The sequence below is a fragment of the Pseudochaenichthys georgianus genome, chromosome 6 (assembly GCF_902827115.2).
Source record: "Pseudochaenichthys georgianus chromosome 6, fPseGeo1.2, whole genome shotgun sequence".
Classification (NCBI taxonomy): domain Eukaryota; kingdom Metazoa; phylum Chordata; class Actinopteri; order Perciformes; family Channichthyidae; genus Pseudochaenichthys; species Pseudochaenichthys georgianus.
In genome coordinates, this window is record NC_047508.1 from 41242048 (window position 1) to 41264130 (window position 22083).

The window sequence follows — 22083 nt, forward strand, 5'->3', positions numbered from 1 at the left end:
GGATGTACAAATGCAGCCACGCTGCAGCAGCAGATCAGCTCCACAGATGTTGAGTGCCAGTGGAGGAAGCCTGGCACTTCCAAAGTAGTCCAGCCGGTGTCTCAACTTTACCAACAGTGAGAGGAGACATACAACCCACTGGCCAGAGACATCGCCACTCAGGATGTAGACTGGTTCAGGTCTGCACTGAGGGGCGCACAGTGTGGAATGGCATGGCTTCACCTGAGCCAGAGCCGCGGCCTCAACATCAGGCCATTGTCACCGTGCCGGAGCTGGTGAAGGGGCATGGGGGTCGGGGGCTTGAGGCAATGCTTGCCTCAATGCGACTGAGCAGAGACCAGCAAGCTGCCATCCAGACAGTGAAGTGTCCACCATCATTATACATGATGGTGTATATAGGATATATATATATATATATATTTGTATACATATCTGTAAATTGTATAATTGTATTTGATTTAAAAGTCTTTTTGATCTCTCTGTCTATAAACACAAACTGAGTAAAATTGACAATAAAGTTGACTTTGAAAAATATATATATTCTTTATGAAAATAGTTGACTGTTGGAGAAATTAATTGATTTTCTGAAGTTAATTTAACTTTGGCGACCATGTAAGGTCATTATTAAAAAGGTACAATCAATTTGTTTAGGGTTGACTAAAATAATGATAAACATTTCATCTGGATAATTTACTGACAGAATAAGAAACTCAATGATGCTCTACTCACCTGTTCCTTTTTATAAAGTGAAACAGTTGAAACGATAGATTTTAGTAAACTTAAAAACAACCTTCTCCAAAAGCTATCAAGGAATATACCGAATACTTATTTTAGAACGTTATTACATATTATTTGTATATAGTTTGAATGATCCATAATTGACAGAAGCTTGTGTTTACACTGACCTGTTACTCATATATTAATATCTTTGTAACTTCAGTAAACCACTACCTCACTAATTTATTTCATTCATTACGGTTCAGTAAACTAAGTGATACATGAACCAGTTTAATCATTATAATAACGTAGGATTGCAACTCTTTGAAACTGTAGGTGGCTCTTAAAAGAGCCGTTGTATTTGGGTGTGCTGGTCTCGGGTCAGTCTAAGCCCTCTCTCGCGGATGCAGCTGGATGTCCTTGGGCATGATGGCGACCCTCTTCGCTTGGTTCATCTTACTGGGGGCAGCTACATGGATGTCGGTGCAGTCCACAGTCATTGTGCAGTTGAAGGCAGAATGGATTTATTATTGACTCCGAATGAAGCACAACTTCATGTCATACAATACATTGACTTTATTTGTAATTGTGTAAAAAAATAAAGCATTGATTAGCAAGCAGGACCTGCAGGAACAGAGCACGGTGATGGATGGAGCTGGGAAGAGAGAGGAATAAAGAAAACAGAACAACTTTATTATCGGATATTAAAAATTCAATTTCAAAACAAGTTGCCGCTCCTACAGTTTTCTAGTGTGTAAAGATGATTTCACTTGACCTATGCAAAATATCACACTCAATACATGTGTGTCTCTGGGGGGTGCATTGTGCCTTTGATGTATATAAATAATATACCATAACCAAATACTATTACGTACAGTGGAAATCAGGTTGCCAGAGCAGGTCAGTGTGCATGTTCCTCAGGGTCTCAGCAGTTACAGGTGAGGGAAAGGAAATAAAAGAGAAAAAGGTCTCTCAGTAATCACTCAACTACTGTCTTTCCAACAAACAGATTGACTCACCCTCACTGTCATCACGATGAAACACGTCCAGAAGAATGTCATGCAAAGCTATCAGTACTTGAGATTATATTGGCCCCAAAAAGAACCTTGAAAAGGACATGTGTGTGTGTGTGTGTGTGTGTGTGTGTGTGTGTGTGTGTGTGTGTGTGTGTGTGTGTGTGTGTGTGTGTGTGTGTGTGTGTGTGTGTGTGTGTGTGTGTGTGTGTGTGTGTGTGTGTTGGTCAGGGAGTGTATTGTGTGTGTCAGGGTGTCGTGGGCCCTTTCTCATTTCATCAAATCCCCCTCCTCGACTCCTCGACCCCTCTGTCCTCTGGTAGTGACCCGGAAATGAATTTCAGCGCGCCATGTTGAAGGACATCTCATTTCTCTAAATGCACTTCGAGGATCGAGCGTCGAGGAGGCTCTCTGGAGGAGCTATAACCGAGGATACACTGATGGGTCCTCCACAGTCCTCCACGGCTCCTTCGTGGATGCATTTCCGGCAACAGAGATGTGACGCACAGCCGGACTTATCTCAGCCAATGACAGCTCTGCATGCATCCCCTGGATATTATTTCATTAACTGCTTTCATCGCGACGCGATGTTTACAGTGAGAACAGCTGTGAGGTGCAGAAAGCAGAGCAGTGTGTATAATATATCACTCAGTATAACAGGCCTACTCTTTTTATTTGCTTTAGTTTAGTAGATATCTACAAACAAAGAGTCGATATTTAAAAAAATTCTAAAACCATTTAGTGCTTCACATAATAAAATGCACAACGGCTGTAGCCTGTTTTAGGAACTGTATGTGTGTGTGTGTGTGTGTGTGTGTGTGTGTGTGTGTGTGTGTGTGTGTGTGTGTGTGTGTGTGTGTGTGTGTGTGTGTGTGTGTGTGTGTGTGTGTGTGTGTGTGTGTGTGTGTGTGTGTGTGTGTGTGTGTGTGTGGGGTACAGTGTGTAGGTGTGTGTGGTACAGTCAGTGTGTAGGTGTGTGTGGTACAGCGTGTAGGTGTGTGTGTGGTACAGTGTGTAGGTGTGTGTGTTGTACGGTGCGTAGATGCAGCGGACAGACAGGTCTCAGTTGGTTTGGTGTCCTCTGCTTACTTTTAATACTTGTAAATAAAACTTTTGGCCCGTAATTTATTTTCCTCATTGTAGCGACCAGAGAGAGGGGGGGGGATATATCAGTGTGTGTGTGTGTGTGTGTGTGTGTGTGTGTGTGTGTGTGTGTGTGTGTGTGTGTGTGTGTGTGTGTGTGTGTGTGTGTGTGTGTGTGTGTGTGTGTGTGTGTGTGTGTGTGTGTGTGTGTGTGTGTGTGTGTGTGTGTGTGTGTGTGTGTGTGTGTCCGCATCTGTAGCCTGTTATTGTCTCATTATACCGCACTGTGAATGAATCAAAGTAGATATAGAAGTGGTCATGAACACATCTGTCCATCAGACAGAGGGCTGCTGCCTCCTGTCATCATTAATGGACGTCTTTTTAATATGACCGCTCAGAGGAGAGGAGTTCTCATTTCTCTCACCGCCTGCTGCTTCCCCTCCTCTCTCCTCGGCTCCCCTCCTCGGCTCCTCCGCTCGCATCTCCTGTGGGCGGGACTAAGTATCGAGGATAGGAGTCGAGGAGGGGAGTCGAGGAGGGGAGTTAGAGAAATGAGAAAGGGCCTGGGAAAGTGTATGTGTGTGTAGTGCTGCGTACCGGCAAGCTGAACCGGTACTGGATTTGTAAAAAGTTTCGGTTCAAGTCCGGTTAAAACCGGAATGTCTGGAACCGGTACTTGGACTCGCAAAAAAACTAGCACTTACGTATATTCTGGTGTCTGTGGTTATTTAAACATTCCCTGATAAACGTTATTCAGCGTCAATAAATGAGTGCTCATCCCAGTGTGCTCAGTGTACAACATCACATGTCATTTCACCTTCGATTCACGGTTTGAAAACGTAGCATTTCGCCACATGCTAATGCTAACCGGAAGTGAAGAATATTCAGAATAAAAGTATTAAGTATAGTGTGAACTTCCTGTTTTTTCAGAATAAAACTGATTTAAATTAAATAGTGTATTTAATTCAAAATTACGCCATATCAACATTGATTTTAATTTCTAACAGTATGTATGTACATCACTATGTATGTAGTATGTACTGTATAATGTCACATGTAGAGTTGTAGAAAAGACATGGTGTACAGACAGTACAGTACACTCTGACTGTACAGTCACTACAGTGTATACTGTATAGTAGGTGTGTAACAGTGTAATGCGTATAATCTACTCTACACTCTACCTTTCAGCAACATGTTAGGGATTTAGGCTCAGTAAGCTCAGGGACTGTTTGGTTACTTTAGTTTGGTAAATGAAATAAATGTTTGAACTTTGTAGTAGTTCACTGTAGTTGCTGTCATAAGTCATTTGTAGACTAAGTGGCAAAAAGTGTTTTTTTTACATTTGTACTTTGTAGAGAAATGTAGACACAAGTTGGAAGGGAGCTCAATAAACCTGATGAGTTTGAATTTGAGTTGATTATTGTTCATTTTCAATTGATAATTAGCTCACAATCAGTTCACTTTAGTTACTCACACAACTTGACACAAGCCATGGGTTCAGGTCCGGACTTATAAGTCCGGACCTGAACCTGAACCTTTGGACTTGAGTCCGGACTTGAACCTGAATGTGAGTCCAGGTACGCAGCACTATGTGTGTGTGTGTTGATATCTTGGTCAGGGAGTGTAGTGTGTGTGTGTGTGTGTGTGTGTGTGTGTGTGTGTGTGTGTGTGTGTGTGTGTGTGTGTGTGTGTGTGTGTGTGTGTGTGTGTGTGTGTGTGTGTGTGTGTGTGTGTGTGTGTGTGTGTGTGTGTGTGTGTGTGTGTGTGTGTGTGTGTGTGTGTGTGTGTGTGTGTGTGTGTGTGTGTGTGTGTGTGTGTGTGTGTGTGTGTGTGTGTGTGTGTGTGTGTGTCAGGGTGTCTGGGAAAGTGTATGTAAGAAGGTTTATATATATAGGATTACTTTAAAACAGTCCCAAATAATACATGTTCACTTCAATACAGTTCAAGATAATACCTGTTTACTTTAATACAGTTTAGAACAATATCTGTTTGCTTTAGTTTACTTCATGTAATAAAATAATAATTTCATGGTAAGGCTACCATTACTAAAGTAATGTAATGCTAACTAACGTGCTCGCTACTCGTCGCTACTAGCTAGGTAGCTAACTTGACTGTGTTCCATGCACAACATGTGTATTACCTGATATGTCTGATCCAGCGACTCCTGGTCCTTTCATCAGACGGGAATCGATAGAACGAGCAAGTGGTATGATCACGTATGTGATTACAACCTGGTACAAAGCACACAGGCATCTTGTAAAAGTGAATTTATTTTTAGCAATCTCTTATTTATTGGAGGGAATAAATCAGTTATGAGATCTTCTTCTTCTTCGCTTTAATTACGAGTCACAACCACTTGGAGCATTATCGCCTGTGACATCACTTACGCGAGCCAGAATGGGATTTGGGATTTGTAGTCTTTGTAGTCGCGTATTTTTCATAGTCTTATATTTCAACAGTTTTACGACAAAATGTGACTTTTTTGACATGGAACTTATTGTTTAAGATTGACAAACATCATATGTGTAGTTCGTGGCACAATTCAAACGGGATCAAAAGATACGTTTTCTCTCTAAATGTTTCGCTTCCGGGGTCCCATGGGCCGGAAGTAGATGGGCGTGACTTCGCCTCTCTATAAAGCCGTGGAGGGCGGGAGTTTATAAACCAAAGAGTAACCGCCCTTACGGGACGCTGTAATAAGTAAAGCGAACGCACCCGCAAGGACACCTGGCCTCCTATTGGTTGAGGGATTTTGACAGGATTGTTGCACAAAAGTTTCGAGCACGCACAGAATAAATCTGAGAGCAGAAAAAATCTGTAAACAGCAATATATCTGAGTGCAAGCGTACAGTTTGAGCAGAAGCAGAGCAAATCTAAGTGCAAGCAGGCACTATTTGAGTGCGAGGACAGGGTTTGAGGGAAAGAAATCAATAAAGTATGCTCTCAAATTTAAATACCACGCTCTTGAATAAAGATAGGGAATAACCCCCATATACCTGCCTGTCAGCCTTCCATGTGCACAAATGTATCTCGTGCCCTCATTGGTCATGTGCGCGTTCGTGTGTGTTGGAGGAGGGGCTCTGTGAGGAAGTGGCAGATTTGTTCCGGTTGCGTATTTTCAAATTCTAGTGCACTCGAGTTGGTTTCTCCAAAATTACCTACCCCACCTTTAATGTTAAAATAACAGAACATTTTCTAAATCTGTCACCTTGAAACCGGCCCTTACTGTTTTAATTTACATGATGTATGGCAATTCATTCCTCTGAATTATGAATTATGTTTGTGGCATAGGCCTATGGGATTATTGTTTATCATATGATGATATGTATTTGCAGGGTTGCAAGTGTTCCTTTAAAAATTCCTTTTGTATCAATGATTAATAGAATGGTGCAGTAATGAGTCCTAAAGCCCCCTCAAAAAACGTAGCATTTCACCACTTCAGGGTTCCCTCGTCTGGAAGTCAATGGTTTTTTGAACATGTTTGTGGTTCGAAGTCTGAATGACGTCTGTGGTTAACATAAGCTTACGCAATGTTCTATGACTGGGGAAATCCCATTGGCTTTTAATCGTGGGACCCCTTGTGATGCTAAGTTTTGGGTCTGGCCTACAAAAACATGTCACACTGCACCCTGTAAGTAACCTGTAGATATCTCAATATCAATATGATTAATAAGTCATGGCACTTGATTACTTTCCATTACTTTTTATATTACCTTCTGGGTTTGGGTTTTTCTAAACCTAATTTACGCAAAACTTACATTTACATTTATGACAGGGAAGGGAAGTCATGTTTCATAATGTTTCGTTTCATATCGAATACCATGAACTTTAGGATATACATTTTCCATACTGCAGTACCGTTGAAAAAGTGGCTAAGTCTCTATATTGACGGATAATTGTGCAGTGCCAGCCAAGTTGTACTAGTTGTATTTGTTTAAATACTTGAATATTGTCTGTGTAGTGTACCTTGGCTTGAAGCAAGGTTTATTAAAGGTGGGGTAGGTAAGTTTCAGAAACCGGCTCGAGATACACTTTTTGATATATTCCATGAAATGCTCTTAACATCCCGATAGCAATGAATATCTTAAGTGCTTTGACAAAAAATCCATACAAATTTTTCATCTGTAGAAGCCGTAATACTGTAAAAAGTACAACCTGCCTGTCAGCCTTCCATCGGGGCACAAACTTATCTCGTGCCCTCATTGGTCATGTGCGCGTTCGTGTGTGTTGGAGGAGGGGCTCTGTATGGAAGTGGCAGATTTTCTCCGGTTGTGTATTTTCAAATTCTAGCGATCTCGAGCCGGTTTCTCAAATTTACCTACCCCACCTTTAAGTTGTTGCACTTCATTTTTTTATTCCGAACCTAAGTTTCAATCATAAATCATACAATAAGTATTTAAATGTGCACGCAGTTTCAGGGAAGGGGGGATTTGTTTTCAAACAGTGCTTTTGTTGTTATGTGGTACGCAAAGTTTGCACAATGAAATGGTTTACATGTTGCAGCTGTTTCATGCAATCTGATTCCCACATAAGACCATCAGGTGTTTTTCTGTGCGGCCAAAACGTATAAATGTAAATACATTTCCAATCATTGAAAAAAAAAAAAAATACCATGATATACCGTGATACACTTATAATTTGGAAAAATACCGTGATATGAGCTTTTTGTCATACCGCCCCAGCCCCACTCAGAGGACTGCCTGTATCAGCTTTGATTTGATAGAAATAAGGTTGAACTTCCTTGTCTACCATAGGCTACTATGATTGTTAAAATGTTTGTGTTTTAGGAACGTTTAGAGTTATTGATGCATCAATATCTTTCAAAATAAACCGAACTATGGAAAGCCCTCATTACAGCTAGTCTTATCAGTAGAACATTAAAGACTGTCTCTACGACCTCTCTCTTGTAATTCCAACGATATATTAAAACCTTTTATCTATCATCAAGTGTCGTTTCAGTCGCTTTTCCGTTTAAGTCTTTACTCATTTATCATTTGCAACTAATAATGACTTATTTCTTAAGCAACTGTAGCTCATATGAAAACCTATGCAAGGATGTTCTTTTCAATTTTAGTTATCTACACACTTTAGGATTAATGTTTCTTATGTTTAAATAATAAATAAAAAAAACAATCTTGCAATTTAATTTAATGCCTTTAGATGCCTTGTACTTAAGTCAATGTAGAAGTACCAAAGTGTAGTCAGTCAAAGTCAACTTTATTGTCAATCTTTCAGTTTGTGTGTACAGACCACAGACAGAGGGATCGAAATACTGTTTCCCATAATCCAGACGAATACAAATATATATACAATATATATATATTGAAACATATATATATAGTAGGAATACTCTGTTACAACTAAAAGTGCTGCATTCAAAAGGTTACTCAAGTTAAAGTACACAAGTATTACCATCAAAATATACCTATTTATATATGTTTTGTGTTATTTGTGTTAAGTGTTATCAAAGCTGGTAAAGGTGCAGCTAGTTTTAATGACTTTGTATACTGCAGGGTATTGAATGTTACTCCAGGTGTAACTAAAATCATATTTAAGTGTTGTTTATATGTAACATCATCAATCCAAAGTATCTAAAGTCACAACATAAATGTAGTAGAGTAAAAGTACACTATGTAGCCTACCTCTCAATTGTAGAGTAGAAGTACAAAGTAGCATTCAATGGAAATGCTCAAGTAAAGTACCTCAGAAATTGTACTTAAGTACAGTACTTGGGTAAATGTACTTAGTTACTTCCCACCTCTGAATGTCTTTACTTCATTTAATGTGAGCAAATAATCATTATATTTTCCTGCACTGCAGATGTTAAATTGTATGTCAATCACATAATGGGGGTGACATCCTTTATTTGAAGATGTCTCTCATTGGACAATAGTGTTAATGAAAACGCCTTTCACACTTGTGATTGGCCAGAAATGACGTGCCAACTGAAAACCCAACCAATTAAACTCGTTGATTCTCCTGTCCCCATAAAGCAGCCAGCTTCAGCTCTCTACCAGCCGAGCTAACGAAAACAAGCCAGACAACAGCAAGTAGCGGATTGATGTGTGTGTTTGTCATCTTTCTGCTTTTCTTCTGCTATCCTGACACCCCTCGTACACCCCGTTTCCCCCCTACTACCATTTTATTTCTTCTTTCGTCGTCACACAACAATATAAAACTGAAGTTGCTTAAGTAAAGGTAAGGTTTTTTTCTGCTTTTCATAACTGCAGCGGCTCATCCAAAATGGCTCCTTCTGCTACCTAAGAAAAGCTAAAAATATCACCAACGTCTAACACGGACTAACCGTCGTCGCCTAGTTACTGTATCTAAGTAATGTGTACGGGGTTAATGTAGGGTGTAATGCATTTTTTAAATGTAATTTAATACGTCATGTTTGCCATTAAGTTGCACGGGATTCTGACGGGGATCGCCTAAAGCTGGCCTAATGTATTTCAAGCCAGGATAAATCGGCTTATTTTATGCTTTTGTATCTTTATTTTTGTCATATTATACGGTACGTAGGTTTTTAGGTATATCTATATTCCTTGTAAGTATTGCTCTGTATTTTTAATGTTATTGTTTTTTTAAATGTGTTTAATAGCTTTATTTTTAGGATAAATTGTAAGACATGAAATATAGACGTAGTACAGAAATACCCGTACAAAATAAAATACATTAAACTATGTGCAGTGTTATGACAAGTGGAAAGTCGTGCGGAAATGAATGCACCACCATACACTAAGGACATGTCTTAGTATGTGTATACCTACTTATAATAAATAAACCTGTTTCTGATTTATATAAAAGCAATCTCTCCTGGAAACATTAGCAGCTTACCACGCCGCCCTGCCACAATTCACTGCATAATGGTGCAGCGCTAGGTTTTCAGACTATACTTGATTTTGTTATAAATAGCAAACAACACAGCAAAACCTAGGATACGATGCTGCATAATATGTCTCTTCCTATTGGGTTACACAACCGATTGAACCCTTTTGTTAAGTGATAACAATTGTAATGTATTAGCGAATGTCTTTATGATTCTGTAGTTGTGTTGCTTGTGAAATTGTCTATTGTAGAGTATTCAAATGTATTTTCTTTGTATTGTGTATTTTTTAGATACTTTAGTGTCTACTATCTAAAAACAATTGTGCTCAGGCCTTGTAAACATCCAACCAGTGTTGTGACGTATCTAATTAATGTACATCGCAACAAGCAGCTAGTTATTGCATGTCAGCTGTTTGCTAGTCAACAGACACTTGGTTGTAGCTTAGCAAAGACAAGCACATGTTTGTTTGGCATTTGTTGTCATTGTCTCTCATCTGAATACCTTTAGTCATCCCACAGATATACAAATATACATTGTTACAGCTAAATGTAAGAGCCAAAAATAGCAAAATATTAATTTAGAGGCATGTCAAAATAGAAGAATACAAATCCAGATGGAAACCAAAAAGTACCAGTGACAGTATTTCTTTGCTCAATGCTCAAATATGACTTTGTTTTATGTAATAAATTGTGTTTGTCATGTACTCCAGTACCAGGTTTACTTTAGTAATTTGATCTGTTATTACTGGCAAAGCTCATAACAAAGATCTGGCTAATCATCCTAGTTTGCCAAGTGTCGTGCCATTTTTAATAACGTTGTAGCTAAAGATGTAGCATATAAATATGCTTTGTATTTCCCAGTTACTAATTGCACTCCCTTTTTTTCCCTTTCCTCAGCACCGTTTCCCCCATCCCCTCCTGTTACTCCAATTCTTTTAAGTATTCTTCATTGTCAAGCCGCCAAAGTGGAGAGTTTGATTGCAGAAGGGGGTGCTTCTCGTTTTAGGTAATAAACCCAAAAGATGCACACATGTAAATAATAAATGTCTTATCTTCTTTCCCCATGGTTAGCCCCTTAGCTAGCTTGTTGGGCTGGAACTTCTGGCCTTTCGAACAAAGCAGGATGTGGGAAGGCTCAAAATGGCTGTCAGATATTTCTTTGTGAAGCCTTTTGCTGTGTAGACATGATGAGCCTTGAGAGGATTTATGGAGTATTGACAGAGGCAGCAGTCTGTCTGTTCACCGTATAGTCATTGTCAACATGACGGCTCACCCTGGAACCAGTCTACATTAAGGCTTCATGTTTTGCAGGCCTGTATTCTAACTTGGAAAAAGGGGATTTAAGGTTGCCGTTTTTTGGTGTCATGTCAATTTTAACATGTTAAGTAGTTTGCTAATTGGCTGATCAATAAAATGCCTTGACTGACTTTACAAGTTTTGCACATGTCCTGATTTACAAGTCATCACTACCACTGCAGGGAATTGCAGTTCAACACACATTTCCGTATTAATAGAGCATGATGTGTGTGTGATCAAGCAGCAGAGCAGTCAGTGTGAACACCCTGTTCTGCTTTCCCATCACACGTAACAGTTCATGTCGCCTTAGCTTGTTGTGCATCACGTTCTGTTATCTGAGGGCATGAGAGATGTACAATGGGGATTTTTCAATACTGATTACTACGTGTCATTTTCTGATATACATTCACAGTCAATGCTTTTAGGGAAAACATTTAGCAACACAAAGCTGATTTGAATCTTGTATTCATTTGGCTGATTGTGTTGTGGGCTTACAGTTTTTTGGGGGTTTTTAAAATGTAAATGCACCCTACTTGTAAGCAGGGTTCTTGTTTCTTAGTGTGTTTGGTGTTAATAAAGGTTGAATGAATTTGAATTGAGTCTCTTTTGAGGATGCAGGCTCATTTCCTTCCTCTTCAGTGCTGTGTGAAGCTCATGCATCCTTACGTTTGCTTCCACAGTGCTTCTTCGGGGGGGGGAGGTGGTAGGGGCGCACCTCAGCACTATCCCAAGACTGTCGGCAACAGGTTAGTCATTTGAACATCTCAAAGATCACACTTAACGCATCGTTATCTAATATATTAACACTAAAGCCCTCGTGTTATCACCCCACTGCTAAAGAAACCCGACACCCTTGTTTATTATAGGACCTGAATTACAGGAAGCTTTTATTTGAATACCCAGAAGTGCTGTTGCGTGATGTCAGTCGACTGCCGAGAGCACAGGCTTGTTTACTAACCAGCGTGCCGTCTGGGGTGGTGTTGCAACAAAGGGTGAAAAGGGAAATTGTTAAAAGGTCTAGCAAGGCCACGAAACATTTAGGGGACATTTTCCTACTGCTTATCATTTACATCCACGCCTGCATTTTTATTTTAGGTAAAGAAGATGAGGAGAGAATTATACGTTGGTAGACCTGGTAGTGCAGCACTTGTAGTAGAACATGTGCAGTTACCCTTAACATATTCTACTGGAACAATGCATGTATTGCAAGTGCACTTGTTATTTTTCTGTACTAGCCATGTAGTCTGCAAGTATTGTGGTATTCACTCTTTTTTTTTTTTCTCTCTTTTCACTTTCACAGCGAGTTCCTGGGGAAAGCCCCAGGGCAAAGCGTTCAGATATGGGTTCCTTCCCGAAGCACTAGACGAGATGTCAACTCCAGCAACGAAAAAGAGCGACACGATGCAATCTTCAGGAAAGTGAGGGGGTAAGTTCAAACCCGCATGTGTATTTATTTCTCGTTAATTATCCGTCACCAGGGACAAGAAACATTTGTATTCTCCCTTTTATCCAGACTTGCCCGGAAATAGTGTGCAAGAATTCTTATCGCCTGAGGCTCAAAGATTGTTGGTACTACCATTTCAGTTGTGCAGTCGTTCTGTGAAATGTATAAATAGCAGTTGGTGTGGTCTGGATTGCAAGAAGAGCTCTACTCAAGAAAAAAGGCCTGCAGATGTTTGAGCAACAGCCTTGACATTTGGATCAGTGAATATGTAGGATTTCGTTAAAGCACGTTGATTCAAAAGAAATGTCTGCTTCCTATAAAAGTTAAATCTATTAGTTCTAGTGGTGTAACGGTATTCGTACCGTCACGGTTCGGACGTCACGGTTCGGCACATGCAGTCACACGGCGAATACGCCTTTTTTTTTTTACGAGTGGGAAAAAAGTCTGTCATTCAGGGCAGCATCCACTACACTATTTATAATCCAGGGGGCGGTATTGCGCCTAAAAGCTGTTTGCCAGCCGCCCTTAAACAACAAATGAAGAACAAGAAGAAACACAACAACAAAACGAACTAAATACAAGAAGAAGAAAAGTTAGTATGGCGATTTCAGATAACACACAGGAGCTAGAACCCACCTGCTTCTTTTAAATCAGCTGTGTGGGAACATTCCGGGTTCCCTGTGGACTACAATAACGATGAGGTGTGCGAGTGGTGGATCCGACGAGGACGGTGTGTCGGCGTTGTTGTACAGCGGTGCGGTATGCTAATGGGAAACACACGCCAAACATGCTAAATCATATCGGAAGGGATCACCCAGATTTGCCACTCACCGGAGCCCGGCAAAAGACAACAGCAGTTCAGCAGCTGATCCCCGCTGTTTTTAAGAAGCCAATAGACATGAGAGCCGTGAGACCAAAATAAATAACGGAAGCTTTTGGCATATGTTTTTCAACGACTTTGCGCTCTGGAAACACTTTCTTATTATTTATGATGTAAGACATTGTTTTTAGTTTTACAGCTTGATGAAACCTCCTTTTTGTTTGACATCAGCCATTATAGATAATATGGCCATCTGAGTGTGTGGTACTGTGTGTGGTTTGTTTTTAACTGTTTAATACAGTTAATTATTCAAAATGTCAGAGTTCCTTATTTTGAAACTGAAACTTGCTCTACTGTTCAAACATAAATAACAACAAACCTGGAATTATGCATTTGGGACTTTTCTTTGCTTTTTCTTGTTGTACCGAACCGTGACCCCCAAACCGAGGTATGAACCGAACCGTGACTTCTGTGAACCGTTACACCCCTAATTAGTTCCCAATCTGAAGTTAACCAATAGTTTGTCCTTGCGTTACTTTCTGCTCATCGTGTATTGTTGATGTGTTACGTTGTGTAGTGCAGCAGTCACTAAGATGGCATTGCTAATTGCAATTCAACCCGTTTCCCCTTTTGTCAGTTAATGTTTACATAAGATGAACAGATGACGGTTTCCTCGGGAACGTAGCGTAGCTCGTGGCATCCACCTGGGGCAGATAATTAATTTCTGTACACATCGAGCCGTATTCTTATGTAATCATTGCTTCCCTTGTTTTATACTGAAATGCTTGCTGTTCTCTTGCTGACATGCATTTCTTAACCCACTATCAGAACATGAACGTGTGTTGCATTAACTCTTCTCGCTTTAAAAACCAAAGCCAGTAATATATGAAGTGGACGATGAGATTTTCTAACAAAGCCTGTGGATTTCTAAATGATTATTAATTGGCTCTGTTGCACCGCGTCACAGAAAGTGAAGCGATGCTGCAGCTTTCTCCAGGCGTGTGCATCCACTCTGAAGGGCAATGACACGGTGGAAAGATACTCTTTAGAAGACTTACTGAGATGTCATGGACTATCGAGTCTGACCTCAAATAAGTCTGAAGGAAGGGGCAGATTTGTTTCGGCTGCGTACTTTCAAATGATAGCGCTCTCGAGCTGGTTTCTCCATTCGTACCTACCCTACCTTAAGGACTACTTCTTGAGGCAGACTTGTGTCACTTCACACGTCAAACTGGTTGAACAAGTGTCAGCCACAGGGTTTATGTTTGGGAAGAGGGGTATGACTTCCTCTTCAGTGTCAGCATGTGGGTTACGGATAAGAGAACTCAGGATGGTGTTTGTTTGTTTGAGTCCTAACAAGCCACATGAAAGTAAACATGAGAGAACCTTCTTGCCAACTGTATCATGCCAACATCTTGATCTTGTATAAGCGTACTGACTTCCTTATCTTGCCGCCCCTCCCTTCCTCTTGTTTTGATTTCTCCCAGCATACTCAACAAACTCACGCCTGAACGGTTTGACAAGCTATGCCTCGAGCTCCTCAACGTGGGCGTAGATTCAAAACTCGTCCTTAAAGGAGTCATCTTGCTGGTAATGAAGCATGTTTCTTTTATCCTTCTGTCCTCTGCTGAATGGAAATGTATTCACCCGGTTTAATGACCCGAGTGGTCCCTCTTCCTCCTCCCCTCCTCCCCCTCAGATTGTAGACAAAGCCCTAGAAGAGCCGAAGTATAGCTCGCTCTATGCTCAGCTATGTCTGCGCTTGGCAGAGGACGCACCAAACTTTGATGGCCCTTCATCTGAGATCCAAACATCCCAAAAGCAGAACACGGTAAGTGTGGATGTGCGGTGAGAACATTTATTCTCCTCTATGTCTTTTCTGTTCTTCTGAGCGGGCTATCATTAAGCCACGAGTCCCACTCTGATAAAAGCTCATGGTTTCGCCAAATAATTGTTTTGTCCCTTAATTTAATTGTAAGCTGGTGACATGATTTAAATTGGTTGAGCTCGGGGCTGCCCGTAACTTAAGCTTTTCCCACTCGACCAGTAGTTGTCAGTTCAGATTAGTCGTCTCACTTTTATAATATTTTATAATTACTACTATTGATTTATTTTTGCTACTGAAAATAATTTCATTTCAAGGGCTGAGAAAGAACCTTATGAGTAACTAGCACGCATGCATATAAGTAGAGCCGGGACTCGATCAAAAAAATTAATCTAATTAATTAGAGGCTTTGTAATTAATTAATCGAAATTAATTGCATTTTTAATCAAATATACATATTTGACCTGAGAACAGTGAGAAGCCATTTCCACATGGATGTTACTACAGGTGGTCTACAGTCGAGTGCAGTCCAGTGAGCCAGGGAGCTGGGTATTCTCTCAGACGTGGACTGACTTATCCTGGCCCTGAAACCAGTCATCTGGCTGAGTGTGGGTTGGGTCAGGGTGTGGTTCCTTGCACTCGGAGTCGGGCTAACGTCCACGCTACATGCTAGCTGCTACATGCTTTGCATTTAGGTGATACTTTAGGCTTGATGTGCTGCGCTGATATGCACATTCTTTTTTGCATAATTTGCACACAACCGTGCTCTTGTCGACGCTTCCATCCGTCCGTTTTTTAAAACAAAATGTCCCATCCACGGGGCCGACCAAAGCGGGCTCATCAGCTTGTTCGTTCACATTTGACTATTGTTCACCGTGGTTTGTTGTTGTTTGAAGTCCCATGCTGAAGTCATGAACGTTAGTTGGTGCTCCAGTATAATCGGTACGCCTGAAACTCATCCAGTGAGAAACGTTCCGCTGTGCGATTAAAATGCGTTAATTTTTGTGTAATTAATCTTAATTAACGCGTTAAAGTCCCGGCCCTAAAAATATATTATACAATTGTAAGAATGAGCCTTTGAGATAAATATAAATGAAATGTTACACATGCAAAGGGATGTATGTCGCAGCGCACGGACGAATATGTGACTTTGCAAACTGCAGAACAGAGGATTCTAAATGTTTGTCAGAACAAGCTGCAAGGACACACTTGAAGGTCCCGTGTCATGGCCATTTCTACAGATCATAATTCCATTGTTGAGGTCGACTAGAATAGATTTATATTGCTCAATGTTCCAAACTCACATTGGTTTCTCACAGCATCTCTGTGTAGTCTGTGTGTTCACTCCCTGTCCCAAACGTGCAGACCGTTTCCATGCAGAACAAGCTACACAAGGGGACGGGTGATAACCGGAGAAGCATGACATGGGACCTTTAACGAACATTAAATGATACTAAGCAAACGGAAAATATACATGTCTGCAACATTAAGCCCTGATCATGGGATCAAAACTTTAATTTATTATTTCCAGAGTAGAAAACTCAAAATAACCCAAACTTTTGGATTTCCTTTTAGCATGCGGTTCAAGATTAGGCAGATGTTCAGGCTCATGCGACAAAGCACAGCGCCCGCCCAGATGGAGTTTTTGATTTTATTTACAAACACAAATTGCTGGACTGAGACTTTTTTTAATCTAACATCTAACCTTTGTGTTATTGTGCATCGCAGACCTTCAGGCGACTGCTCATTTCCAAACTTCAAGATGAATTTGAAAACCGCACCAGAAATGTTGAAAGTAAGTCTGTGTCTTTGTGCATTACCTCGTTGTCTCGTTTTCTCACAGCCTGTCCTCAACTCCCTTCTGTTTTCCGTCCTCTCTGTTCAGTCTATGACAAACATGACAACCCTCTTACTTCGGAGGAGGAGGAGCAGCGTTCCATTGCCAAGAGAAAGATGCTTGGCAACATCAAATTCATCGGGGAACTTGGCAAACTCGACCTCATCCACGAATCTATCCTTCACAAGTGCATCAAAACAGTACGTGCCCTTTTGTGTGTTTGGTTTCAACTCGCTTCCTTTTTCTCATTTACTGCATGCCTTCATGAAACCAGACGAGAGTACCTTGTTTGAAGCTTACTTATCCCCTTCATCTTTTGTGAAGCTGCTGGAAAAGAAGAAAAGAGTCCAGCTCAAGGACATGGGGGAGGATCTGGAGTGCCTCTGTCAGATAATGAGAACAGTGGGGCCGAGACTCGACCACAACAAAGCAAAGGTAACGGCTCCAGGCTCTTAATGGCACCGCAACATCTGCAGAGGATGTGGACGGCAAGAATTTGCGATTACAAAAAAAAACTAACTATCACAGCTGCCAGTTACTTAACCCTCCGGTATCATTCGATTGGACGACGCAAATTAGTCATTCGGGACAAAAATGTCCTTTGATAAAAGGTTTTTTCTCAACTTTTTTGGGTTCAATCTTTAAAGCAACTAATCAAAAATACCAAATATTTAATAATTTTCAGGATTTTAACCCTTTAAATGCCATTTTGAATACATCACTGTTTTTCATGATAAAAACAGAGAAAATCATTTATTTTCTATATAATACATATCTGGGGAATGGCTTTTTTTTAATCACAGTCTTGGATATGTCAAAGATTAGCAACAACATGTATTTGTTTGCATTATTATTTTTTGCACAAAATCAGATGAAACAAAAAAACTCCCACTTCATTCGGGACAAAAATGTCGACTTCCAAAAACTGCTATAAAGTGATATCATGTTTCTACACACAAATAATCTTCATATTGTCTGATTATTAATATTTGTTTGCATTTTCCTACAATGACAGGCTTTTCCTGGTGCTAAAAAAGCAAATCCAAAATAAAAATCCTGGTGAGACGGTAGCGGATTAACAGTTGAAAGCAAGAGTGACAGTTTTTGCCTGTAAACTTTACACAATCATTTTAATGAAATAACATCAATAGGGTTTTTGAGAATTTACAATATCACAAAAACACCAATCACAAAACTGCAATGACATTTTTTTACTTATTTTTACTTTATTTGACCCTAGTCAAATTCAATACACAGAAACATTGATCCTACCGGTTCATAAGGTGGTTAGTCACACAGAATGCATGCACAAGTACAATTGTAAAAGCTTTTAAGAACTTAATTTTTGGACAGTTTACACTGGTTTTAGCTGGCCTTTTACTGCATTCTTTACCCGGTCAGTCTCTCTCTCTCTCTCTCCAGTCTTTAATGGATCAGTATTTTGGCCGTATCCGATCCTTAATGAACAACAAGGAGTTGCCCGCAAGGATCCGCTTCCTGCTCCAAGACACAGTGGAACTGCGAGAAAACAACTGGATCCCCCGCAAGGCTTTCATTGACAACGGACCAAAGATGATGCACCAGATCCGTCAGGAGGCAGTGAAAGTGAGTGCAGTGAAATCACGGGGGTCTTTGGGTAGATTGCCCACATTTCAGGATCATTATTCGTTGATGTCCAACAGCAAGGATACAAAGATACTTTTATTGTCACTGCAATGAACTCCTATTGTAGTGCGTTTCTGCTAGAGAGGGAAAAAGAAAAAAATGGCGATTGGTTGTACTACTAGATACTTCTTAACAAGGGTTAGTATCCTTTTAAATATCCTCTGGGCTCTTCACAGGAACATCTTCTTCCTGGTATCACTGATCCTTGGTAAATAGGTACCAGTTTAACTAGTTTTATTCACCTGCTGCAAGGCCCTTCTGTCCCGAGTCGTGCACAAACCATGACAATGTTTAACATCTTAAAAACTTAAAGGGGACCTATCATGCAAAATGCACTTTTTGATGTCTTTTATACATCAAGACATGTGTCCCCGGTGTGTCGGGAACTCACGCAGTGTCAGAAAATAAAACCCTCTCTTTTCCTCCGTACCCAAATCTCTAAAAACGGGGGTACAACGGAGCTGATCCAGATTTGCGTCCGATATGACGTCATATCTTAAATGTGGACCCACGGCCCAATCAGAAACAATGCCCGACTGTTTTGGACGTAATATGGTCGGTGTTTACATTAGCATCGCTAACACTCAGAGCTAACCTGTACTGGAGAGCATGTGTGTGAAGAAGCAGGAAGTAGAAAGGAACTCACCTTGTGGTATAACCGGCAAGAGAGAAAGCCTTTGAGCTCCAGACTGTTTCAGAGCCTTGATAATCCATGATATGGCGTTTCATCACGGCAGCATTTAGTTTAGACGGTAGCTGCCGGGTCCCGCATGAGCGCAGACCCCTCCTCTTTTATTTTCATCCCAAATCAGCACTTTTGAAACAGGAAGTGAAACAGAGGGATATGAGGCATGGCTTGAATGGGTGATCTGTTTGGTATTTTGAGCAAAACTCTTCATAGACATGTTTTTTATATATTTGTATATATCTGAGACCCATGCTATTGCCTAAAAATAGCATGATAGGTGACCTTTAAGAAAAACTTGGTTGAGGAATTTTGTTTCCTTAATTTACTGAAGAAAGGTTTTTGAGCAATTTTCTCAACAGGATTGAGATATATGACGACTATATCATGTTGTTTTTATGCTTGGCAGGAAATAAAAAATGGTTCACTTGCTAACTCTGCCCATTTAATGTGTGTGTGTGTGTGTGTGTGTGTGTGTGTGTGTGTGTGTGTGTGTGTGTGTCCTTTTTACAAAAGCTCAATAATTAGCTCCTGGGTTTTGCTGATGTGAAGCAGTAGGTTGTTATCTGAGCACCACTTGGCAATGTAGTTGCTAAGAAGCCAAGGTTGAGGTTCTAAAGGGCTCCTAAAAATAAACGTATTAAAACCCGCTCTCTTTAACAAAGGGCTACTTTCTGCACATCAGCAATTAACATATTGTGGGATCCATTGCATTTTTAGCGCTTTTAAAACAAACCAGGTTTGTGCCAACGTGCTTTACAACAGACACCATTGAGCCAAACGATAACTCAGGGCTTAAAGGCATTCACACATGCAGAGGTGAAGAAGCATTCATGCATGCAGAGGTGAAGAAGCATTCATGCATGCAGAGGTGAAGAAGCATTCATGCATACAGAGGTGAAGAAGCATTCATGCATACAGAGGTGAAGAAGCATTCATGCATACAGAGGTGAAGAAGCATTCATGCATACAGAGTAGGGCTGCACGATATTGGAGAAAACTGACTTTTCCCCCCTGCTATATATAACAGGGGGATATGAAAAAATACAGGAATTGAAGAAAAGACAGGTTTTTTTTGTCCGCAAACCATCCTTTCTTGAACGTTAATGATACAATTGGTATTTTTCTAACTATTTAACCGGATGAAGGATTTTAGTCAAGGACGTCTGGATCTTAAGTTCTCAGAGCAACAAGCTGAGCTAGCTCGGTTAGCAGCGCCGAACTGGGGAAACGCATGAAAATACTTTATTCAGTGTTTTTACCTTTAATCACGGGGTCCGTTTGCTTTGGAGATTTGATTGGTGGCTTGCTGTGCATGCAGAGCCTGCGAGTCACTCACTTTTGTAGCAAGCGGCAAAATAATTGTAACATGACGTGTTTGAGTTAATTTGTCTACTTAATATCGCACGTCCTAAAAAAAAAAATTATCAAAATAAAAATCGCACGTCCTGCGATGTGATTATCGCCACGATATATCGTGCAGCCCTAATACAGATGCAAATCGTGTAAAGAATCACCCAGAAAGTGGTTAAAGGCAGTCAGTTTAAGGAGTCATCTGATTTAGCTTTTCTTATTTCTTTAGGGGGCTATTCCAGAGACTTGATGCAGCTACTTACAAAAATATATATTTTCTTCAACTGTTTGAGAGTTACACTTTTCTAATACAGCTCTTGGCCAGCACATGGCGTTAAACAAAAACAATGTAGGGAAATCAATATCTCAAAGGGGTATAATGTACTTTTTTTTAAATATATGTGCATGAAAGTCTGGCCGCTGCATTTTGTACCAGGTGTGGGAAAGTGTGTCGGCGGGAATATTGTTTTGACAAAAAGAAACGCAAGTGATTTAATAATTTTTCCGCGACGATAACAATCGTTTGGTATGGAGTATGGAACTGCCTTGAGTTAATGCTGGATATTAAATGTAAGGACCCCCGCTCTGTTCTGTGTTTTCCTTTTAGGATTTGAGTGTTTTCATCCCAGCACCCATGTCTCAGGGGATGAGGATGGACTTCTTCCTGGAAAGCCCCTTCATGCCCAACAGAATGAAACTGGACAGGGAGACTCTCGGGGGATTGGCCGATATGTTTGGGCAGATGCCAGGTACGGACTTTAACTCATGACGTCTCGACTCGGGCTGCACGATCAATCACAATGTTATCGCAACATCGACTAGCGCAATATTATTCACAGGAAGCTAAATATGTGCTGCTGCGGAGAAGTCCCGGGAGACCATTTGAACTCTTCAGAAAAATCACACCATGGTCATTTGTTGTCGCACAATCAATCTAAATAATTGTTCTTTTTTTAATCGTACAGAGCTAGTCTCAACTTGTGAAGCCACATCATGTTTTCATTAACCTTTCATGCTTTCTGTATTGAATGTCATTTTTAGATGAACTCATTTTGAAGTTGTTGTGGTGCACAAGGATGGTTTGATTTGGTTTTATGTTCACCCTATAATGCTCGATGGTGTCTCCTGCGTGACCTCTCCTCTGTGTGCCCAGGCGGTGGGATTGGAACTGGCCCTGGGGTTATTCAGGATCGGTACTCGCCCACCATGGGACGCCATCGCACCAACCCGCTCTTCAACGGCCACATCGCCCCCCCGCCACAGTCACAGTTCGACGTGGGGCAAAAGTCTTTCGTTAAGTCCAACCAGGTGAATCCCGCTGCCACATTTTAATATTATTCAGACTGACCGTGATGGATGCTTCACTGCAAATCCTGAAGTTATTCACTCTTACCATGTGACTCTCAACAGGTTCAGAACCAGCATTTCCTCAACCAGAACCAGAACCACCTGGCCCAGCAGCAAGTCCAGTCCAAGGACATGCCTCCCCGATTCAGCAAGAAAGGACAGCTCAATGC

At 40.7% G+C, this 22083-nt stretch overlaps 1 protein-coding gene across 1 annotated transcript in view; it reads left to right on the plus strand.

The window, feature by feature from the left end:
* Nucleotides 1-10340: 10340 nt before the first annotated feature.
* eif4g2b (eukaryotic translation initiation factor 4, gamma 2b) overlaps nt 10341-22083 on the plus strand; it is a 15422-nt gene continuing 3679 nt past the window's right edge. Inside the window, exons 1-13 of the mRNA XM_034085837.1 lie at nt 10341-10350; nt 10539-10647; nt 11618-11683; nt 12238-12363; nt 14689-14791; nt 14901-15032; nt 16755-16821; nt 16912-17063; nt 17188-17298; nt 18286-18468; nt 21174-21315; nt 21720-21874; nt 21977-22081. Coding sequence (XP_033941728.1) covers nt 10341-10350; nt 10539-10647; nt 11618-11683; nt 12238-12363; nt 14689-14791; nt 14901-15032; nt 16755-16821; nt 16912-17063; nt 17188-17298; nt 18286-18468; nt 21174-21315; nt 21720-21874; nt 21977-22081 — 1461 coding nt within the window. The remainder of the gene's footprint in view (nt 10351-10538; nt 10648-11617; nt 11684-12237; nt 12364-14688; nt 14792-14900; nt 15033-16754; nt 16822-16911; nt 17064-17187; nt 17299-18285; nt 18469-21173; nt 21316-21719; nt 21875-21976; nt 22082-22083) is intronic.